Genomic DNA, 23,223 nt, shown 5'->3' with positions numbered 1-23,223 from the left:
ACCCATCCTGATATCCCCAATTTGTCAACGCTTTCACATCCTTTCTCCTCTCCCGCCACTACCCTACCTAGGCTTTGCTCCCTCTTAAAATATCTGGCAGCCCCTGCTTACACACTCCTCTCTTACGTACAAATGACAGCTTTGCCATCCTTGATGATGTTAAGGATGATTCCAATTGAGTTACGGCCCTGATGGAAGGACATGGTTGGCGACTGATACTCTTTCTCTTGAACCAGATGTCCTTGTTTGGTTATACTGTTGCTGAAATCATGGTGGTGCTGTTGCTGGTAGTTCAGCACTTATGTGTAAGTTGTTGCTTAGACTGTCTACCTAATCTTACATTTGCCTTTAAAATTCTTAGTCAGTACAGCCTCCTTCTCCCCTCCACCAACTCAGTGTTACACTAGGTTTCTCCCCGAAATATCCTCTGCACTCTAGAATTTCCAACTATCTAACCATCGACTTTGATTCATCCAGCTGCTAATTTATTAAATGGTGCCCTCCTGAACCAGCGTTGATGTCTATCTCCTTAATGAAATTGTTATCACTTTTTAACCTTGTTGTTTCCCTTGATAAAGCTCACTATCTTCACCCTCTGAAGTCTAAGAGAGCCTTAATTTTGATTGTCTCTAACAGACAATTGACTTTTTGGTCCATCACTAAAATCTGGCTGGCTTGTGTCATGCAGCAATCACTAAAATTGTTCAAGTGTTAAAGTTGTTTAAATAATACTCAGGCAAGTGAAAATGACACCCAGCCTTACTTCTTTAAAGAAAATCTGATCAGGAATAGACGATTCAACCTTTCAAGCCTGCTCCCCCATTTAATGTGGTCAGGGACAATCATCCAACTCAGTACACTGTTCCCACTTTCTCCACCATATCCTTTTATCACTTTTGCTCAAAGAATTATATCTAATTTCTTGAAAACATTCAATGTTTTGGCCTCCATCGCTTTCTGTGGCAGACAATTCCACAGACTCATCATTTTCTGAGTGAAGAAATTTCCCCTCATCTCAGTCCTAAATGGCCCATCCTGCATCCTTAAACTGTGAGCCCTGATTCTGAACTCCCTGGTCATAGGGAACATCCTCCCTGTACTTAATCTGTCTGGTCTTGTTAGAAGTTTATAGCAAACAACACCCACCACACTGCTCTTCATTTACCGCCGCTTGTTCACTCACCTCCGAAGGAACTTGTGGTCCTTTTGTTGCAACAATTAATACCATCTGTTTGGCTCTGTCTGCTGTATCCCTCTATTTCCCCTTGGCTCACTATGAGAACCTCCTTTGAGGTTAACTCCACCCCAGCACTCAGTTTGTATTAGTCTTGAGTTTTCATCACATTTTCCATCTTCGATAGGAGTTGGGGTGTCATGTTGCAGCTGTACAAGACATTGGTGAGGCTACTCATAAAATATTGTGTACGATTCAGGACACTCTTCTACAGGAAGGATGTTGTTAAACTTGAAAGGCTTCAGGAAAGATTCAAATGTTGCTGCTGGGTTTGGAGGGTTTGAGCTATAGAGAGTGTGTGAATAGGCTAGGGATTTTCTCCCTGGTGCATCAGAGGCTGAGGGTTGACCTGACAGAGGTTTTATATAGATTTTCAGAAAGAAGAAGGGGTGGCACGGTGGCTCTGTGGTTAGCACTGCAGCCTCACAACACCAGGGACCCAGGTTCAATTTCGGCCTCAGGCAACTGCCTGTGTGGAGTTTGCACATTCTCCCCGTATCTGCGTGGATTTCCTCCGGGTGCTCCGGTTTCCTCCCACAGTCCAAAGATGTGCAGGCTAGGTGGACTGGCCATGCTAAATTGCCCGTAGTGTTCACGGGTGTGTGGGTTATAGGGGGATAGGTCTGGGTGGGATGCTTCAAGGGGCGGTGTGGACTTGTTGGGCCGAAGGGCCTTTTTCCACACTGTACGTAATCTAATCTAAAAACATCCTTCTGAAGAAGGGTCCTGACCCTGAACATCAGCTTTCCTGTTTCTCTGATGCTGCCTGTCATGCTGTGTTCCTCCAGCTCCATACTTTTTTTTAATCTCTGGCTCCAGCATCTGCAGTTCTTGCAATCTCAATGAATTTAAAATGTTTTCTGGATACCATAACTTAATGGAAGTTGATACATAAATGCAAGTGTCTCTCTGATGAGGGTAGATTATATTCTCCGTGAGCTGGAAATGATAAACACACTGAATGCCTGGCCCACAATGAAATTGACCAATATACTGTGTTGAGAACTGTTACTGTTGAATCCTGAGTGTATTGGTGAAGTGGGAACATATCATGGTGACTCCCTCACCATACTCAGGATTTTAGGCCTCCCAGAATGGAAAGTACAAGTCAAACATCCATCACCTGAAGAGGATCTGTCTATAATTTACATCCCTAATTAAAGCAGGGTCTGGTTCTACCCCATGCCCACTCCCGAGAGCTGACTCACTTTATTAACAACAAACACTCTCACATGAAGCGACATTCTCTCAGAATACTACCGATAGCAATTTCTTTAAAAACCGTGTACTTTAGTCTGGTCCCCAATTCCAATGGTCTGAAATAACACCAAACTTTATTGATGCATGATGACACCAGGACTGCCTTGGTGAATATGAGGACTCTCAAATATTTAACCTTCTGGGATAAAATTATCATCAGCCCTCAGTGATGGGCAGAGGTAGCCAAGGTCACTACACAAGGGGTAGCATTTCAACAACTGAAAGGTGACACTCAAAGCTAAATCTGGAAGACAAATGACATGTCGTGCAAGAGAAAGCCTGAAAGATCCAGCTACAGGCTGATCTTCATGACATGTAAATTAATTTGAAGTCACCAAAGCCACCTATAGACTGAGGTCAAAAGAACAAAAACCCTTACATTCTCAGGATGGTGTTTCTCTTCCGAAGAATGACAGACACCCATTAACACTGGAGAGAACATTTTGTTCAACACATTAACCATGAATCCACAGGGAAGGTGGCTACCCTCGAAGTGTACGTGGAGACGCCAGTGTATGGTGAAACAGCAGGAGAAGGCACAAGAATCCCAACACACAGCACACTGGAAGAGTAAATTTCTGTGTGGATTTTACTGATATTCCAGGAAGTCCGAAACTGTGTGAAGACTTCATTACAGAACTCACATTACTTGGGACTCTCCCTGTGTGAGCGCATTCATGGACCAAGAGAAATGCTGACTATTTGATAGCTGTGACACACATTCTCACACCTGGATGCCTTTTCTCCTTTGGGAATTCCATGATATTGAGCAGGATTGAAAACTGAAAGAGAACATCAGCGCAAACCTCCCAGTTCAAGTGTGGGTCCTCTGATGAGCCAGGAGTGTCGACAAGTGCCTATAGGCTTTGTCACACAGCTCACATGAGAATGGTTTCTCCCCTGTGTGAGTGCGTTGGTGGTCACGGAGGGTTGATGACCGCGAAAATGATTTGTTGCACACATGACATGTGAAAGGTTTCTCCCCAGTGTGAATGCGTCGATGTTGCATGAGTGTCGATGGCTGTGTGAAGGCTCGATCACACACCTCACATTTAAAGGGCTTCTCCCCTGTGTGAATCCTCTGGTGCATCAGGAGATGTGAGTACTGAGTGAAAGCCATCTCACAAACCTCACATCTGAAGTGTTTTTCTGCTGTGTGAATCCTGTGATGCATCAGAAGCCTGGTGGATGTCGGGAAAGTTTTACCACAAACCTCACACTTGAAGGGCTTCTCCCCTGTGTGGATTGTCTGATGGCGCAGGAGGTTCGATGACTGTGTAAAGGCTTTGTCACATATTTCACATGTAAACAGTTTCTCTCTGTTATGAGTACGCTCGTGAGCACGAAGGCTTGATAAATCAGAGAATGATTTGATACACACCTCACAAGTGAATGGCTTCTCTCCTGTATGAATGTACTGGTGCATGAGGAAGGTTGATGACCGCGAAAATGATTTGTTGCACACTTCACATTTGAATGGCTTCTCCCCAGTGTGAATGCGGCGGTGATTTACGAGTGTAGATGAGCGTGCAAAAGCTTGGTCACAAACCTCGCATTTGAATGGTTTCTCCCCAGTATGAATGCGTCGGTGACTCACTAGCCTCGAAAAATGTATAAAAGCTCGGTCACAAAGTTCACACTCAAATCGTTTTCCTTCCATTTTGCTGCTCAGCTCAGGGACAACTCAAGTGTGTTAGGATATATTGTGAGTTTATGTAGCCCGCCCAACTCTTGAACAGTCTCTCATCAGTAGGAATGAGTCAGTAGTTCAAGAGGTTTGACAAATGATTGAAGCTTTGACCACGCTTCTTCACATTTTTTCCCAGTCTCACCCTGATCGATCACCCACAGCCGAACCTTCAGAAAGGTTGATTCTAATGGAAGGCTCCACATCACAGATCAGTTTCAGATCTGATGATATGTCAAAGCTCCCCTGACCCAACTGATTTCTAGGAAATGGTTTCACTGTCTAACCTCGTCTGTGTTGAGCAATGTTGTGAAGGGACTAGATGTCTTCCCACAGTTATGCAGTTGTTCCTTGGGTTATGGTCAAGATCTGTGGTGTTTACCGTCTCTGCATTCTCTGTTGTAGTACAGTGCAATTGTTCTGAAAAACAGGAAAAGGAAATGTGATTTTCTCCAACTCCCTCTCCCCATTTGCTGAAGGAACTGACTCCACAGTTAGATACTGTTCCACAATGACTGCCAGTCTGCTATTCTCCTGCGTGGGGGAATCAGATACAAGTCCTTTCTTTTTCCTCACTTGACTGTCACCCTCTGCTTCCATCACTGGGTAGTGGCCAGAAGCAGACAGTGCAGCAATTTTCTTTCTTCTGCCCATACCCCCATTTTCACAGGCACCATGAAGGCAATGGAGAAGGCAGTGTAAAAATGGAGTGTAAAAGGAGCTGTGAGTTCATCGTGAGCTAATATCACTGAAACAAGTCAATCTGGAAACATACAAGACTCCTCCGTCACCACTTTACGTATCCTTCCTCCTGAACTGTTGGGTAAATGCCCTCCAAACACATAAACCCTCACCACTGTCAAGCAGGCAGAGGTCAGGTGAGCTTTATTGGTCTTTGTAAGTGCGTTATATTTTAAATTTAAAACAACACAAAGAAGGTTGTTTTGAGGTTACAGAACTCTGCCTGGTAACAGGCCACGTGGTTTGGTTACCATGGGCAAAAATTGAAACTTGCTATGCAAGATGAGAAGTTATCACACCTGAAAACAAAGTCAAGTGAAGTTGAGGCTGACTGGAAAGATCCTGTCTCTGAGATTAGAGAAAGAGAGAGAGAGAAAGAGAGGGAGAGAGAGTGAGAGAGGGAGACAGTGTGTGTGACAGGTCAGAGAGAGACCCCGAGGACTGCAGCCAGTATGGTCAGCAGACAGGAGAGGGTGTCCTTCTATGGGCTGCCAAGGAGAATGTGGGAGGGACCACGGTCTCAACAATATGACATGTTCTGTGATAATCTTAAAAATCCTGGAAATTTTGTCCTGGTAAGGCCAAGGAAGGTTGGCAGTCAGTTCTGGAAACTCAGAGAAACACCTTTTGATGGTCATTGAAAGTTATGAATCAGTGAAATGGGAAAAGTGAATCTCCTGAAAGCTGGGTGTGAACTTGGAACAGTTCTTTCAAAAACTGAGATTCTGGAGAAAGTGGAATGTAAATTATAACTGTGGTATATTCAGTTCTGTTAAGTTAAAGTAGACATCCCTTCTGCAATTCGTAGCGCTAGTTGCTGACTTGATGCAGTGTAGACAATGTTTCTTTTCATTGGTTTATTGGAGTAAAAAGTTGGAAATTTGAAACCTTGTCATGCAATTTAAATTGGTCATCAGGACTTCAAATCACTTTTTAAAAATTAACAGAATCTAAGGGATGATATCAATATCTCATTGACGAAACAGATAGAGTGATAAAGTCATACAGCATGGAAACAGGCATTTTGGACTGAAAGGTTCACGCTGACCATGTTCACAAACTAAACTAGTCCTACTGCCTGTGCTTGGCCCATATCGATCCAAACATTTCCAATTCATGAATTTATCTAAATATCTTTTAAACATTGTAACTGTAACTGCATCCATCACTTCCACACATGAACCAATCTCTATGTAAAAAGGTTATCCCTCATGTCCTTATTAAATCTTTCTCCTCTCACCTTAAAGATTTGTTTCTTGTTTTGAACTCCCCCATCTTACGGAAAAAACTTTCGCTATTCACTATATCTGTGCCTCATGATTTCACAAAATTCTATAAAGGTAACCTCTGTAAAGGAACCTCCTAAGCTTCAGTGAAAAAAAAGTTCTAGCCCATCCAGATTATCTTATAACTCAAACCCTCCATTCCTAGAATCATCCTGGGAAATCTTTTCTGAACCCTCTCCAGTTCAATAATATTATTCCTATGACACGATGACCAGAACTGGACACAGTACTCCAGAAAAGGCCGCACAAACATCCTGTGCAACATCACAATGACGTTCGAAGGAGATTGCTATGCATGCTCACCACTTTCTGACATTACGACAGCAAACACAATACAGAAAGTACTGAATTGGCAGGAAAGCACTTTGGAACATCTGGTGGTTACGAAAGTCTGCAAATCTTTTTGCAAGTCTTTTCTTTCCTGAGAAGGACACATTGATGGTGGAAGGAGGCCTTGGAAGGATATGAAAGGCCAGTAAATATCCACATCGCAATACGAACACACGTGACCATTTACAATCCACAGGCTAATACCCAGCTCCCCACACACATATAAAACTCAATAACAGGATAGCCGTTTGAATCCTCAGACACTCTGCATCTCCCAGATAATTACACCTCACCTTTTCATATTCAGGAACGAACACAGCCTGAAAATCAGAAGGGAAATGCTTCAAATAAACACACTCAATATCAAAAACACAGCGCCAGTCAAACAGTTCAGCACAAAGCACTGAGGAAACAGCTCTCTCAGCTAGATACTCTCACACAACAGAAGGAATATTTCCACGCATGATTGCGCACAGGATAGTCAGACTGCCAGAAGATTAGTGTGCATATTATGGGATACAATTTGTATAAAAGCTGCTCCTTCACTCACCATATCCTCACTTGGTTTTCAGTCCCTGTAGGAAATGAACCAGCTCTGGAAGAGGAAGAGGAGAGATTGGGCAGAGCGGGTGGGCTCTCTGATTGACGTCTCTTACAGTCAATTCAAATATTTCTGCAGCAACATGCGTTTCCAGAAACTTGGGAAACTGACCGGTGGAGGTGACTTTGTGCAGCAAATCAGTTGGGGATTTAAACTTGTCAGTGTCCCATCTGAATAACTTATTGCAGCTGCTGTCTCAGTTCCCCTGGTACATGTTTGACAGAGATTTCTTGTGTGGGAATAACATTATTCATCCTCAGAGACTTTAAATCTGACAACATCAGTATGGGATGTGCAGTATCGAATGTATTTGACCACAGATCAAAACAGGAAGAAATACAGCACATAGAACAGTTTTTCCGCTGCCTTCACCTCCACGCTTACTTCTTCAACCGGGAACCTAACCCTCCCCTCCACTGACCCCTTCCAACACAAGTCCTCCTCCTGGACACGACCCCCAGGCCTCCTACCTTCCCTCGACCTCTTCATCTCCAACTGCCGTCGAGACATTAACCGCCTCAACCTCTCTACCCCTCTCACCCACTCCAACCTTTCCCCCGCAGAACGGGCAGTCCTCCGCTCCAACCCCAACCTCACCATCAAACCCGCAGACAAGGGTGGCGCAGTGGTAGTATGGCGCACTGACCTCTACATCGCCGAGGCCAAACGCCAACTCTCCGACACCTCCTCCTACCGCCCCCTCGATCATGACCCCACCCCCGAGCACCAAACCATCATCTCCAACACCATTCATGACCTCATCACCTCAGGGGACCTCCCACTTACAGCCTCCAACCTCATTGTTCCCCAACCCCCGCACGGCCCGTTTCTATCTCCTTCCCAAAATCCACAAACCTGCCTGCCCTGGTCGACTCATTGTCTCAGCCTGTTCCTGCCCCACCGAACTCATCTCCACCTATTTGGACTCCATTTTCTCCCCTTTGGTCCAGGAACTCCCTACCTACGTCCGTGACACCACCCACACCCTCCACCTCCTCCAGGACGTCCAAATCCCTGGCCCCCAACACCTCATTTTCACATGGACGTCCATACACCTGTATTCCTCATGCAGATGGCCTCAAGGCCCTCCGCTTCTTCCTGTCCTGCAGGCCTGACCAGTCCCCCTCCACCGACACCCTCATCTGCTGAGCCGAACTCGTCCTCACCCCCAACAACTTCTCATTTGATTCCTCCCACTTCCTATAGACAAAGGGGGTGGCCATGGGCACCTGCATGGGCCCCAGCTAAGCCTGCCTCTTTGTAGGTTACATGGAACAGTCCGTCTTCCGCACCTACACAGGCCCCAAACCCCACCTCTTCCTCCGTTACATTGATGACTGTATCGGCGCCGCCTCTTGCTCCCCAGAGGAGCTCGAACAGTTCATCCACTTCACCAACACCTTCCACCCCAACCTTCAGTTCACCTGGGCCATCTCCAGCACATCCCTCACCTTCCTGGACCTCTCAGTCTCCATCTCAGGCAACCAGTTTGTAACTGATGTCCATTTCAAGCCCACCGACTCCCACAGCTACCTAGAATACACCTCCTCCCACCCACGCTCCTGCAAAAATTCCATCCCCTATTCCCAATTCCTCGGCCTCCGCCGCATCTGCTCCCATGATGAGGCATTCCACTCCCGCACATCCCAGATGTCCAAGTTCTTCAAGGACCGCAACTTTCCCCCCACAGTGGTCGAGAACGCCCTTGACCGCGTCTCCCGCAACACATCCCTCACACCCCACCCCCGCCACAACCACCCAAAGAGGATCCCCCTCGTTCTCACACACCACCCCACCAACCTCCGGATACAACACATCATCCTCCGACACTTCCGCCATCTACAATCTGACCCCACCACCCAAGACATTTTTCCATCCCCAGCCTTGTCTGCTTTTCGGAGAGACAACTCTCTCCGTGACTCCCTTGTTCGCTCCACACTGCCCTCCAACCCCACCACATCCGGCACATTCCCCTGCAACCGCAGGAAATGCTACACTTGCCCCCACACCTCCTCTCTCACCCCAATCCCAGGCCCCAAGATGACTTTCCATATTAAGCAGAGGTTCACCTGCACATCTGCCAATGTGGTATACTGTATCCATTGTACCCAGTGTGGCTTCCTCTACATTGGGGAAACCAAGCGGAGGCTTGGGGACCGCTTTGCAGAATACCTCCGCTCGGTTCGCAATAAACAACTGCACCTCCCAGTTGCAAACCATTTCCACTCCCCCTCCCATTCTTTAGATGACATGTCCATCATGGGCCTCCTGCAGTGCCACAATGATGCCACCCGAAGGTTGCAGGAACAGCAACTCATATTCCGCTTGGGAACCCTGCAGCCCAAAGGTATCAATGTGGACTTCACCAGCTTCAAATTCTCCCCTTCCCCCACCGCATCCCTAAACCAGCCCAGTTTGTCCCCTCCCCCCACTGCACCACACAACCAGCCCAGCTCTTCCCCTCCACCCACTGCATCCCAAAACCAGTCCAACCTGTCTCTGCCTCCCTAACCTGTTCTTCGTCTCATCCATCCCTTCCTCCCACCCCAAGCCACACCTCCATCTCCTACCTCCTAACCTCATCCCACCTCCTTGACCTGTCTGTCTTCCCTGGACTGACCTATCCCCTCCCTACCTCCCCACCTGTACTCTCCTCTCCACCTATCTTCTTTTCTCTCCATCTTCGGTCCGCCTCCCCCTCTCTCCCTATTTATTCCAGAACCCTCACCCCATCCCCCTCTCTGATGAAGGGTCTAGGCCCGAAACGTCAGCTTTTGTGCTCCTGAGATGCTGCTGGGCCTGCTGTGTTCATCCAGCCTCACCTTTTATTATCTTGGATTCTCCAGCATCTGCATTTCCCATTATCACTCAGAAATACAGCATGAGTGGGATTAGCACATTCATAGGAGGGAGGTGCATTGGAAAGAGGGTCTCATAAGGAAGAGATCTGAAAGCACCTCTTGGCAAGTCGCAATGTGTATTTTGAACGTGACTGTCAGTCAGAGGTTGAATGGGGGACGGACACAGGGAACTGATTCCTCACAACTCACCAGACTTCCTTACTGGACTCTCATTCTTTACCTGATGCCACAACATTTCCTTTACTGTCATCTCTGCCTCTCACTCTTCAAGTGACTCTAAGTCCTTCCGAGTGTTTGGAAGATGACAACACATTTAAGGACCTTGCTAGGTTCTGGGAGGTTGGAAATCAGACGATAATTTGCAGGGCGTCAAGTTTTATTCTTAAGAGAGGGGTTGATAACAGCCAATTTAAAAGAGAGCTAAAGAGAGACAACAGTGAGCAATGCAAGCGAACATGGAGCCATGATAGGAAGATGACTGATCAGCAGTCATTGACAAAACAATTAGACAGGGAGTTGAAGAGTCATTTTTTTGGTGATGATCTGGAATTCACTGTCTGAAATAGTGATAGAAGCAATAGTTCTATCACATTCAAAAAGCACTCACATGAATTTGAAGGAGCAACAATGAGGATGGAATAACTTTTTCCCACTGTCCCATCAAAATTCACAGAGGAGCGATAGCACTGGTTCGATACAGTCCATGTAAACTGTCCCTGGTGTGTCAGATTAACCCAAGTCACTCATACCTGGATGAGGATCAAGGTTCATGTACCTCAAACATTCAAATGTTCCTGCATTCCCAACTTTTCTGTTATCAGACACTAGACTTAGGAGTAAGACCTGGGCCAAACAGGGAGAAGAGGCATCCAGACTCAATGTGTCTTAGTGGTGAGCGGGTGCACTGCAGCTCAGCCTCACTGAAACAAACCTGCAACTTTCAGACAGTAAATTGTTGTTCTGGAGTATGGCTGTATTTAAGCAAGTGGGATTTAGGATGTTTAGGTTTTTGATGTAGAGATTCTCTATTATTGCCTAGCCTGTGGGCTGTAACTTCGTTCTGGAGTCTACACACTTTCCCCCATCAATTTCAGTTCTCCTGACACCAAGGCCTTTACCATTTTTCACAGTGAAACTTCTCGAGTCTGAGGTTTATGATAAAACATTTGTGACACCTTTAAGCCTTCTGATATACCAAATAATTCGCACTGAAGAGAAACTCTTCCAATATGAGGTTTATGAAATGGCTTTCATTCAATCCTCTGATCTCCAAGGCAACAGAGAATTTATACGAGAGAAATGTTTTGATACTCAGGTTTGCCACCAAGACCCCATAGGTGCCAACCCTTGCAGATCTCTGATTTATTCACATGAGGGGGAAGCAATCCCATATGAGTTGTGTGAAAAATTCATCTTGAGGTCATCACACCTTCAGAGATATGAGAAAATTCACACAGGGGAATATCCCTCAGATGTGATGTTTCTGAAAAGGCTTTCACCCAAGCCTCTGATCTTCTAAAATGCCAGTGGCTCTATATTAGTGAGAAAACATTCAGGTGTGAGATGTGTCTTTCACACAAACAGTGTAACTCCTGGTCCATTAAACCATTCAAGCAGGGGAGTAATTGTTAGAGTCTATGCTCCATAATAATGGTTCAGATAGTTGTCAAATCTCCTGGAACATTACTGTTATGGACCGGACTAAATGACCTCCAAATATATTACGAAGACAGTATATATCCTAACATTTTCTAATCTTATCAAGGTAAGTGTAAGGCGTTGTGTTCCAGATGCAGTTTAATTGGTTAAATTACTCAATATTAAGCCAAACATGTGTTATTTTTATAATACAGTTAAAAATCAGGCAGAATAAAAATAAAAGAATTGGCTTAACCGTAACTTTATCAAAATTCTGAACAAAATAGTATACATATTAACTACTACTAATTAAATGTTTCAATATAGTAACATCCCATAAACACACCCTTGGCAAAGGCAAATTCAATAAAATAAACTGTCTCACTTGCAATTCTAGCAGCAGGAAATGAATTTCAGCTTCTGGCTGTAACAGAGAGACAGGAAGTAAGAGTTTCCATATTCCGCTTCAAGACCCCAGCAACTGCAGAAGGCTGAAACTAAAAATCTGTTTCTGTGGTACCTTTACCCCATCCATTCAGACGGCTTCTGTTATTCCAACCTCAAAAGAAAGCCATTGTTTACTCCAATGGCTTTCAGCAGTCTGCTCAACATCTTTGTCTCAACCTGTAATTTTAAAAAAGTTAGAAATAAATACACCAGTTACTGAACCCAAAAAAGTGACAAACCTTTACAAATGGCACCAAGTTCAGCTGTCAGCCACAACACTGTCAAATCCAAACCTAGTTTTTTTGGAAAGGCCAAGGCAATGAAGTGAAATCTTTAAAGAAAGCTTTAAAATACATTTCAGTAAGTGTATCTCCGATTAACACAGCTGAATTGCTATGGAGATTATACAGATAGGGAGAGGTGAGGCCTTTGTAAACAAGGAGGAGAATTTTAAACTCAAGGTATTGCTTGTATAGGAGCCAATATAGATCAGCAAGCACAGGGCGATTTGGGGAATGGTGACAACTAGGATATGTGCAGCAGAGTTTTGGAGGTGCTCAAGTTTACAGAGCAAAATGTGATGGTGTCCATGACAGCATTTGAATAGTTGATCTACAGCCTGCAAAGGTATGGATGTGGGGATTCAATGGCAGATGAGCTGAGCCAAGGGGTCACTGGTCTCTCCTATGAGTGAAGCTTGCAACTCTTCAATATACAGTGTCTCCATTCCTGACCATCATCGGGAAATGACAGTGACAGCCAGGGATGTAATGGGGTACCCTTCATAGAATCAGACACTAACATACAATAAGCCAGTAGAAAAGCTTTCACTCCAATTGCGACAGCGGATACTTTAAAAAAGTACTTCATTGGCTGTAAGCAGTTTTGGGATCTGGTGTCCATGAAAGGCTCAATACAAATGCAAGATATCGGTTTGTTTCCTTAGGAGATTACAGAAATAGGGTGGTGGGATGTCTTGGAGGGATTTGAAAAGACCTCAAGATTCCGATACACAGAGGGAACTGACCATTTACAGTCCACAAGATAATAACCAGCTCTCAAAATACTCAGAATTCAATAATAGGAAATCAAAAAGTATCCTCAGACTCTCTGCATCTCCCAGATAATTGTATTTCACCTTCTCATTTCAGATGTCATTGGTGTTATTCACTCATTAACAAATATGATTGTCCAAGTAACAAACCCTGGTCATGAAGATGGTAGGAACTGCCGATGCTGGAAAATCTGAGAAAACACAGTGTGAAGCTGGATGAACACAGCAGGCCAAGCAGCATCAGAGGAGCAGGAAAGCTCGACATTTCAATTCGGGACTCTTCTTCAGAAATGGGGGAGGGGAAGGGGATTCTGAAATAAATAGGGAGACAGGGGGAGGCAGATAGAAGATGGATAAAGGAGAAGATAGAGTGAGAGGAGACAGACAGGTCAAAGAGGCGGGGTTAGAGCCAGTGAAGGTGAATGTAGGTGGGGAGTTGGGGGGTGTGGGTCAGTCCAGGGAGGACGGACGGGTCAGGGGGATGGGATGGGGTTAGTGGGTAAGGGATGGGGGTGGGGCTTGAGGTGGGAGGAATGGTTAGGGAGGTGGGGACTAGCTGGGCTGGTTTTGGAATGTGGTCGGGGGAGGGGAGATTGTGAAGCTTGTGAAGTCCACATTGATACCCTTGGGCTGCAGAGTTCCCAAGCAAAATATGAGATGCTGTTCCTGCATTTTTCAGGTCAAGTCACTGTGGAAATGCAAGAGGTCCAGGATGGACATGTCGTCCGAGGAGTGGGAGGTGGAATTGAAATTGTTTGCAACTGGGAGGTGTAGTTGTTTGTTGTGAACAGAGCATAGGTGTTCCGCAAAGTGGTCCCCAAACCTCCGTTTGGTTTCCCCGATGTAGAGGATGCCACACGGGAGCAGTGGATACAGTATATAACATTGACAGATGTGCATATGCCTGTTTTTTATCCTTCGTAAGATCCACAACCTGAACTCTCAATTTTATTTAGCTTTATTAGACTGTAAAAACCAAAAGTACTTTAAACTCACTGGTGCTTGCCACCAAACCCAGAACCTTCCCCACCATTATGCCTGTGGCCACCTTTGGAGCACCACCAGTTTTCACGGATGACGTCACATCTGCTGTCACCCTATACACCACTTCCGGTAAAACTGACGCGATCATCCATGCTATTGATGCCACCGCCGCCTTCGTTTCCAAGGTCAACACAGACATCGAGAATGCCGCTGCCAACATTCCCGATTTGCCGGCCAACATCGCCCCGCCCACCGGTGACATTGCTCTGCCCACCACTGAGGTCACTCTACCCATCGCCAACATCGCTCCACCCACCACGTTCACAGCCAGCATCTTGAGACAGAACAATATTACAGAGCCCTGCTGAGTCTTCACCATCCTCCCAGACCTCAGTAAGGGTCTCACCTTTGTCCCCTTCCACCCACACATCGATGAATTCAACTCTCGTCTAAATATTGAGCAATTTTTCCACTGCCTCCGCCTCCGCGCTTATTTCTTTAATCATGAAACTAACCCTCCCTCTACTGACCCGTTCTCCCGCCTCCAATGTACCCCCTCCTCCTGGACACCACCCCAAGGCCTCATACCCTCCCTCGACCTCTTCGTCTCTAATTGTCATCAAGACATTGATCGCCTTGACCTCTCCACCCCTGTCACCCACTCCAACCTCTCCTCCACAGAATGTGCAGCCTTCCGCTCTAATCTCAACCTCAACATTAAACCTGCGAACAAGGTGCAGATGTAGTATGGTGCACTGACCTCTACATTACTGAGGCCAGACGTCAATTCTCCGACACTTCCTCCTACCGTCCCCTGGATCATGACCCCACCCCCGAGCACCAAACCATTATGTCCCAAACCATACACAACCTCATCAGCTCAGGTGACCCTCCCAACCTCAGTCTCTAACCTCATCGTTCCCCAACCCCGCACCGCCCGCTTCTATCTCCTTCCGAAAATCCACAAACCTGTCTGCCCTGGTCGACCCATTGTCTCCGCCTGCTCCTGCCCCGCCGAACTTATCTCCACTTATCCCGATTCCATTTTCTCCCCCTTGGTCTTGGAGCTCCCTACCTATGTCTGTGACACCATCCACGTTCTCCACCTCCTCCAGAACATCCAACACCCCGGTCCCCAACACCTCATTTTCACTCTGGACGTCCAGTCCCTATACACCTATATTTCCCCATGCCGATGATCTAAAAGCTCTCCGCTTCTTCCTGTCCCGCAGACCCGACCAATCCCCTTCCACTGACACCCTCATCTGCTTATCTGAACTCGTCCTCACCCTCAATAACTTCTCGTTTAATTCCTCCCACTTCCTACAAAGGGGGTGGCCTTGGGTACCCGCATGGGCCCAAACTATGCCTGCTTCTTTGAAGGGTATGTGGAACAATCCCTCTTCCAAAGCTACACTGGCCCTATCCCCCATCTCTTCCTCCGTCACACTGATGACTGTTTTGGCACCGCCTCGTGTTCCCACGAGGACTCGAACAGTTCATCCACTTCAGTAACACCTTCCACCCCAAACTTAAGTTTACCTGGACTATCTCTGACACCTCTCTCTCCTTCCTGGACCTCTCTGTCTCCATCTCTGGCATCCACCTGGAAAGCGAAATCCATTTTAAACCTCCCGACTCTGACTACTACCTGGAATATTCCTTCTCCCACCCACCTTCCTGTAAAAATGCCATCCCCTGTTCCCAATTCCTTCGTCTCCGCCGCATCTGCTCCCAAGATGAGGCATTCCACTCCTGAACATCCCAGACGTCCTCGTTTTTTTCAAAAACCGCAACTTCCACTCCAGTGATCAAAAATGCCCTTGACGTGTCTCGCGCATTTCCCACAACTCATCCCTCAAACACCCCATTCGCAATAATAACCAAAACAGAATCCCCCTTGTCCTCACGTACCACCCGACCAACGTCCAAATCCAACGCATCATCCTCCAACATTTCCACCATCTGCAATCCGACCCTACTACGGAAGACATTTTTCCCTCCCCATTCTTATCTGCTTTCCGGAGGGACCACTCTCTCCGTGACTCCCTTGTCCACTCCACACTCCTCTCCAGCCCCACCACCCCCGGCACTCTTCCCTGCAATCGAAGCAAGTGCTACACCTGCCCCTATGCCTCCCCACTCACCCTGGTCCCAGACCCTATGAAGACTTTTCACATCAAACAGATGTTCACCTGCACATCTGTCCCAGACCCTATGAAGACTTTTCACATCAAACAGATGTTCACCTGCACATCTGTCAATGTCATATACTGTATCCGCTGTTCCCATTGTGGCCTCCTCTACATTGGGGAAACCAAACGGAGGCTTGGAGACTGCTTTTCGCAACAAACAACTACACCTCCCAGTCACGAACCATTTCAATGTCCGCCCTCCGACCCACTCCTTGGAGGACATGTCCATCCTGGGCCTCCTGCATTGCCACAATGACACCACCCGAAAGATGTAGGAACAGCATCTCATATTATGCTTGGAAACTCTGCAGCCCAAGGGTATCAATGTGGACTTCACAAGCTTCAAAATCTCCCCTCCCCCGACCACATGCCAAAACCAGCCCAGCTAGTCCCCACCTCCCTAACCATTCCTCCCACCTCAAGCCCCACCCCCACCCCCTACCCACCACCCCCATTCCACCCCTCCCGACCCGTCCGTCCTCCCTGGACTGACCCACACCCCCCAACTCCCCACCTACATTCACCTTCACTGGCTCTAACCCCGCCTCTGTCTGTCTCCTCTCACCCTATCTTCTCCTTTATCCATCTTCTATTCACCTCCCCCGTCTCCCTATTTATTTCAGAATCCCCTTCCCCTCCCCCATTTCTGAAAAAGGGTCCCGACTTGAAACGTTGAGCTTTCTCGCTCCTCTGATGCTGTTTGGCCTGCTGTGTTCATCCAGCTTCACACCATGTTAACCCTGGTCATAGGTTCTGTGATTTTTTGCATGGCTGTTGAAGCCGATCCTGGGGGCGCATCTCTGGCCACACATATGGCAGGTGTTTTTCCAGGAGGTGGAATTGGTCGTTGGCCTCATGATTACTGGTATTCCTTTCTCTAGTTGCTTTTCCATACTTCCACTTGTTGACAGATATTCTTGAAGAATATGTCTCTTCATACAGGAGACTCCCCCAGGTCAGTGTCATCTGAGTAAAGGTCTCCGGGACATAGATATCTGTACTGCATTTCTCGAGGTAAACCTTCAGGACATCGTGGAAGCATTTCCTTAGTCACATCATTCAAATGCCTTCCTTGAGCTTCAATTTTAGACCACGTGGTGCTGAAGCCAGCACGCAAACAAGGTGTATTTGGCAATGAAAACTCAGGCATTCCAAAGCACATCAAACCCAGGAGATAACAAGGTGTGGAGTTGGATGAACACAGCAGACCAACCAGCATCTTAGGAGCAGGAAAGCTGACATTTCAGGCCTAGACCCTTCATCAGAAATGGGGGAGGGTAAGAAGGTTCTGAAATAAATACGGAGAAAGGGGGAGGCAGACAGAAGATGGATAGAGGAGAAGATAGGTGGAGAAGATACAGACCAGTCAGGGAGGCGGGGATGGAGCCAGTAAAGGTGAGTGTAGGTGGGGAGGTAGGGAGGAGATAGGTCAGTCCAGGGGACGGACATGTCAAGAGGGCGGGAGGAGGTCAGCAGGTAGGAAATGGGGGTGCAGCTTGAGGTGGGAGGAGGGGATGGGTGAGAGGAATAACAGGTTAGGGAGGTGGGGACGTGCTGGGCTGGTTTTAGGATGCAGTGGGGTCGGGGGGAGAGTTTGAAGCTGGTGAAATCCACATTGATACCATTAGGCTGCAGGGTTCCCAAGCAGAATATGAGTTGCTGTTCCTGCAACGTTCAGGTGAGGAGGCCCAGGATGGACAAGTCGTCTGAGGAATGGGAGGGGGAGCTCTTTATCGCGAACCAAGCGTAGGTGTTCTGCAAAGCGGTCCCAAAGCCTCCACTTGATTTCCCTGATGTACAGGACGCCACAATGCGTACAGCGGATGCAGTGTACCACATTAGCAGATGTGCAAATGAACCTCTGCTTGATGTGGAAAGTCTTCTTGGGGCCTGGGATGGGGGGGTGAGGGAGCAGGTGAGGGGGCAAGTGTAGCACTTCCTGCAGTTGCAGGGAAAAGTGCCGGGTGTGGTGGGGCTGGAGGGTAGTGTGGAGCAGTCAAAGGAGTCACGGACAGAGTGGTCCTTCCAGAAAGCAGAGAAGGGTGAGAAGGGAAAAATGCCTTTGGTGGTGCGGTCAGATTGCAGACGGTGGAAGTGTTGGAGGATGATACGTTGGATCCAGAGGTTGGTGGCGTGGTATGTGAGGATGAGGGGGAGTCTCTTTTGGTGGTTATTGCGGGGGCAGGATGTGAAAGTTGTGGGAAATGCAGGAGACAAGGTTGAGGGCGTTATCGACCACTGCCGGGGTAGGGGGTGCGGTCCTTGAAAAACGAGAACATCTGAGATGTACGGAGTGGACAGCCTCATCTAGGGAGGAGATGCAGCAGAGGTGAAGGAATTGGGAATAGGGGATGGCATTTTTTCAGGAAGGTGGGTGGGAGGAGGCATATTCTACGTAGCTGTGGGAGTCGGTGGGCTTGAAATGGATTTCGGTTTCTAGGTAGATGCCCGAGATGGAGATAGAGAGATCCAGGAAGGTGAGGGAGCTATTAGAGACAGTCCAGGTGAACTTAAGGTTGGGGTGGAAGGTGTTGGTGTTGGGCAGAAGACGGATTGTTCCATGTAACCTACAAAGAGGCAGGCATAGCTTGGGCCCATGCGGGTGCCCATGGCCACCCCCTTTGTCTGTAGGAAGTGGGAGGAATTGAAAGAAAAATTGTTGAGCGTCCGTTTTCCGCACCTACACTGGCGCTAAACCCCACCTCTTCCTCCGTTACATTGACGACTGTATCGGCGCTGCCTCGTGCTCTCACGAGGAGCTTGAACAGTTCCACTTCACCAACACCTTCCACCCCAACCTTAAGTTCACCTGCACCATCTCCAACACATCCCTCACCTTCCTGAACCTCTCTGTCTTCATCTCAGACATCTCAGATGTTCTCGTTTTTCAAGAACCGCAACTTTGCAGCCCCCCCCAACCCCGCAGTGGTCGAGAACACCCTCAACCGTGTCTCCTGCCTTTCCCGCAACTCATCTCTCACACCCCGTCCCCACAATAACAACCAAAAGAGAAATCCCCCTCATCCTCACATACCACCCCACCAACCCTCCGGATCCAACGCATCATCTTCCGACACTTCTGCCAGCTGCAATCCGACCCCACCACCAAAGCCATTTTTCCTCCCCACCCTTGTCTGCTTTCCGGAAGGACCAATCTCTCTGTGACTCCCTTGTCCGCTCCACGCTCCCTCCAGCCCTACCACACCCAGCACTTTTCCCTGCAACCGCAGCAAGTGCTACACTTGCCCCCACACCTCCTCCCTCATCCCCACCCAAGGCCCCAAGAAGACTTCCCACATCAAGCATTAGTTCAATTGCACATCTGCTAATGTGGTATACTGCATCAGCTGCACCTGTTGTGGCCTCCTCTACACTGGGGAAACCAAGCGGAGGCTAGGGGACTGCTTTGCAGAACACCAATGCTCGGTTCGCAATAAACAGCTGCACTTCCCAGTCGGAAACCATTTCAACTACCCCTCCCATTCTTCAGATGACATGTCCATCCTGGGCCTCCTGCAGTGCCACAACGATGCCACCTGAAGGTTGCAGGAACAACAACTCACATTCCACTTGGGAACCCTGCAGCCTAGTGATATCAACGTGGATTTCACAAGCTTCAAAATCTCCCCTCCCTCAGCCGCATCCAAAAACCAGCCCAGCTCGTTCCCGCCTCCTTAACCTGTTATCACCCATCCCCTCCTCCCACCTCAAGCCACACCCCCATTTCCTACCAACTAACCTCATCCCACCCTCTTGACCTGTCCGCACTCCCTGGACTGACCTATCTCCTCCCCACCTACACTCAACTTTACTGGCTCCATCCACGCCTCTTTAACTTGTCTGTCTCTTTCATCCACCTCCCCCTCTCTCCCTATTTATTTCAGAACCCACTTCCCGTCACCCATTTCTGATGAAGGGTCTAGGCCCGAAACGTCACCTTTCCTGCTCCTAAGATGCTGGTTGGCCTGCTGTGTTCATCCAGCTCCGCACCTTGTTATCTCGGATTCTCAGCATCTCCAGTTCCTATTATTTCTGGGGACGCAGGAGAGTTGGTTTTGTATTATTATGGCCTCAATGCTGGTGCAATTGGCTCCTTCAAGGAAACTGATGTTAATATGCAGTTTATGCGAGACTCCATCTCAAAGATTGTTGACGGTACTTCTCTTCCTGACATGGCTGCTATATGTAGTCCAAATGTTGGAGCCATATAAAAGGATGTTGGTAAATGTCACAGCCATTGAAGCCTCTCATCCTTAGGTGCCCAAAGGTGGCACTCATGGATTGGATGCAAATTTCCACATCAATGTTCGTCTTAGATGATAGTAACTTCACAGGTAGGGGAAATGTTCCATATTTGTGAGGAATTTTCCATTGATTTTTATGGAGGGATGGCCTGGAACATGACTTGGGACAAGATGTTAAAGGACTGTGAAGAAAGAAATGGAGGCTAGACTACTCAGGGAAATAAATATTGAGGTTTTAGAAACAGTTCACATTACAGAAGATGCAGTTCTGGAGGTCTTGGAGAATATAAAGGTGGATAATACCCATGAACCATATCTAATGTATCCCAAAGCGCAGTGGGAATTAAGGGAGGATGTTGTGGGGCCCCTTGCAGAAATATTTTCACAATCTATAACTAAGGCTAAGGTCGCTGATGATTGGAGGGGAGCTACTATTGTGCCTTTGTTTAACAAAGGTCGTAAGGAGAAACTGGAGAACTACAGACCTGCAAAGGACCTCTCCTGTTTTTTGATCCTCCACAGGATCCACAGACTGAACACCCAGTTCCACTCAGCTTTACTGGACATCAAAAATCGTAAGTACAACAAACTCACTGGCTCCTGCCACCTTACAAAGGATTCCTGCACCTCCCAAATCCTGAGCCTCCCCCACCATGCACCCGCCGCCATTGACCATGAGGACACGGCCGGTGAACCCAACGATGACATCACATCCGCCACCGCCGGGCACGCCACTTCCGGGACTGCGAACGCAACCACTGCTGCAGTCACCGCCTCCATTTCCAGCAATAACACCACACACATCACCTCACCGCTGTTGCTGCCGCCCACCCCGCTCCTTCCACCGCCGACAGAACCCCGCCCACAGCTGATGCCGATGGAGCCCCGCCCACAGCCGACGACTTCATCGCTCCGCCCACAACCTCCACAGCCAGCAACCCCAGAGAAGACAGCCACACTGAGCCCTGCCGCATCTTTACCATCCCCCCAGATCTCCCACTGACTGAGGACGAACGGTCAGTCCGAAGCAAGGGGCTCACCTTTGTCCCCCTCCACCCACACATCAATGAATACCAGTCACGTTTGGACATCGAGCAGTTTTTCCGCCACCTTCGCCTCCACGCTTACTTCTTTAACCGGGAGCCTAACCCTTCCTCCACTGACCCCTTCACCCGCCTCCAACACAAGTGTTCCTCCTGGATACCACCCCCAGGCCTCCTACGTTCCCTCGAACTCTTCATCTCCAACGAGACATTAACCGCCACAACCTCTCCACCCCTCTCACCCATTCCAACCTCTCCCCCACAGAACGGGCAGCCCTCCGCTCCAACCCCAACCTCACCATCAAACCCGCAGACAAGGGAGGCGCAGTGGGAGTATGGCGCACTGACCTCTACATCGCGGAGGCTAAATGCTAACTCTCCGACACCTCCTCCTACCGCCCCCTTGATCATGACGCCATCCCCGAGCACCAAACCATCATCTCCAATACCATCCATGACCTCATCACCTCTAGGGACCTCCCAACCACAGCCTCCAACCCTACCATTCCCCAACCCTGCACGGCCCGTTTCTATCTCCTTCCCAAAATCCACAAACCTGCCTGCCCTGGTCGACCCATTGTCTTAGCCTGTTCCTGCCCCACCGAACTCATCTCCACCTATCTGGACTCCATTTTCTTCCCTTTGGTCCAGGAACTCCCTACCTACGTCTGTGACACCACCCACGCCCTCCACCTCCTCCAGGACTTCCAATTCCCTGGCCCCAAACACCTCATATTCACCATGGACGTCCAGTCCCTATACACCTGTATTCCTCATGCAGATGGCCTCAAGGCCCTCCGTTTCTTCCTGTCCCGCAGGCCCGACCAGTCCCCCTCCACCGACACCCTCATCTACTGAGCCGAACTCGTCCTCACCCTCAACAACTTCTCTTTCGATTCCTCCCACTTCCTACAGGCAAAGGGGGTGGCCATGGGTACCCGCATGGGCCCAAGCTATGCCTGCCTCTTTGCAGGTTGCGTGGAACAGTCCCTCTTCCGCACCTACACAGGCCCCAAGCCCCACCTCTTCCTCCGTTACATTGATGACTGTATCGGCGCCGCCTCTTGCACCCCACAGGCGCTCGAACAGTTCATCCACTTCACCAACACCTTCCACCCAAACCTCAAGTTCACCTGGGCCATCTCTCAACTTCCTGGACCTCTCAGTCTCCATCGCAGGTAACCAGCTAGAAACTGATGTCCATTTCTAGCCCACCGACTCCCACAGCTACCTAGAATACACCTCCTGCAAAAATTCCAGCCCCATTCCCAATTCCTCCACCTCCGCTGCATCTGCTCCCACCATGAGGCATTCCACTCCCGCGCATCCCAGATGTCCAAGTTCTTCAAGGACCGCAACGTTCCCCCTGCAGTGGTCGAGAACGCCCTTGACCGCGTCTCCCGCAACACATCCCTCACTCCCCGCCCCCGCCACAACCGCCCCAAGAGGATCCCTCTCGTTCTCACACACCACCCCACCAACCTCCGGATACAACACATCATCCTCCGACACCTCCGCCATCTACAATCCGAACCCACCGCCCAAGACATTATTCCATCCCCACCCTTGTCTGCTTTTCGGAGAGACCACTCTCTCCGTGACTCCCTTGTTCACTCCA

At 48.4% G+C, this 23,223-nt stretch overlaps 1 protein-coding gene across 1 annotated transcript in view; it reads right to left on the bottom strand.

Moving 5' to 3' along the window:
- The window catches only part of LOC125467695 (zinc finger protein 91-like), a 104,268-nt gene that overhangs the window by 63,638 nt on the left and 17,407 nt on the right, over positions 1–23,223 (bottom strand). Inside the window, exons 5-8 of the mRNA XM_059639404.1 lie at positions 17,129–17,338; positions 14,136–14,457; positions 3,314–4,177; positions 127–298 (exon numbers count right to left, since the gene is read on the bottom strand). Of these exons, the coding sequence (XP_059495387.1) occupies positions 127–298; positions 3,314–4,177; positions 14,136–14,457; positions 17,129–17,338 (1,568 nt within the window). The remainder of the gene's footprint in view (positions 1–126; positions 299–3,313; positions 4,178–14,135; positions 14,458–17,128; positions 17,339–23,223) is intronic.

The sequence above is a fragment of the Stegostoma tigrinum genome, chromosome 34 (assembly GCF_030684315.1).
Source record: "Stegostoma tigrinum isolate sSteTig4 chromosome 34, sSteTig4.hap1, whole genome shotgun sequence".
Taxonomy (NCBI): domain Eukaryota; kingdom Metazoa; phylum Chordata; class Chondrichthyes; order Orectolobiformes; family Stegostomatidae; genus Stegostoma; species Stegostoma tigrinum.
The sequence above is the reverse complement of the archived record's forward strand: the minus strand, read 5'-3'. Positions and strand labels throughout refer to the sequence as shown.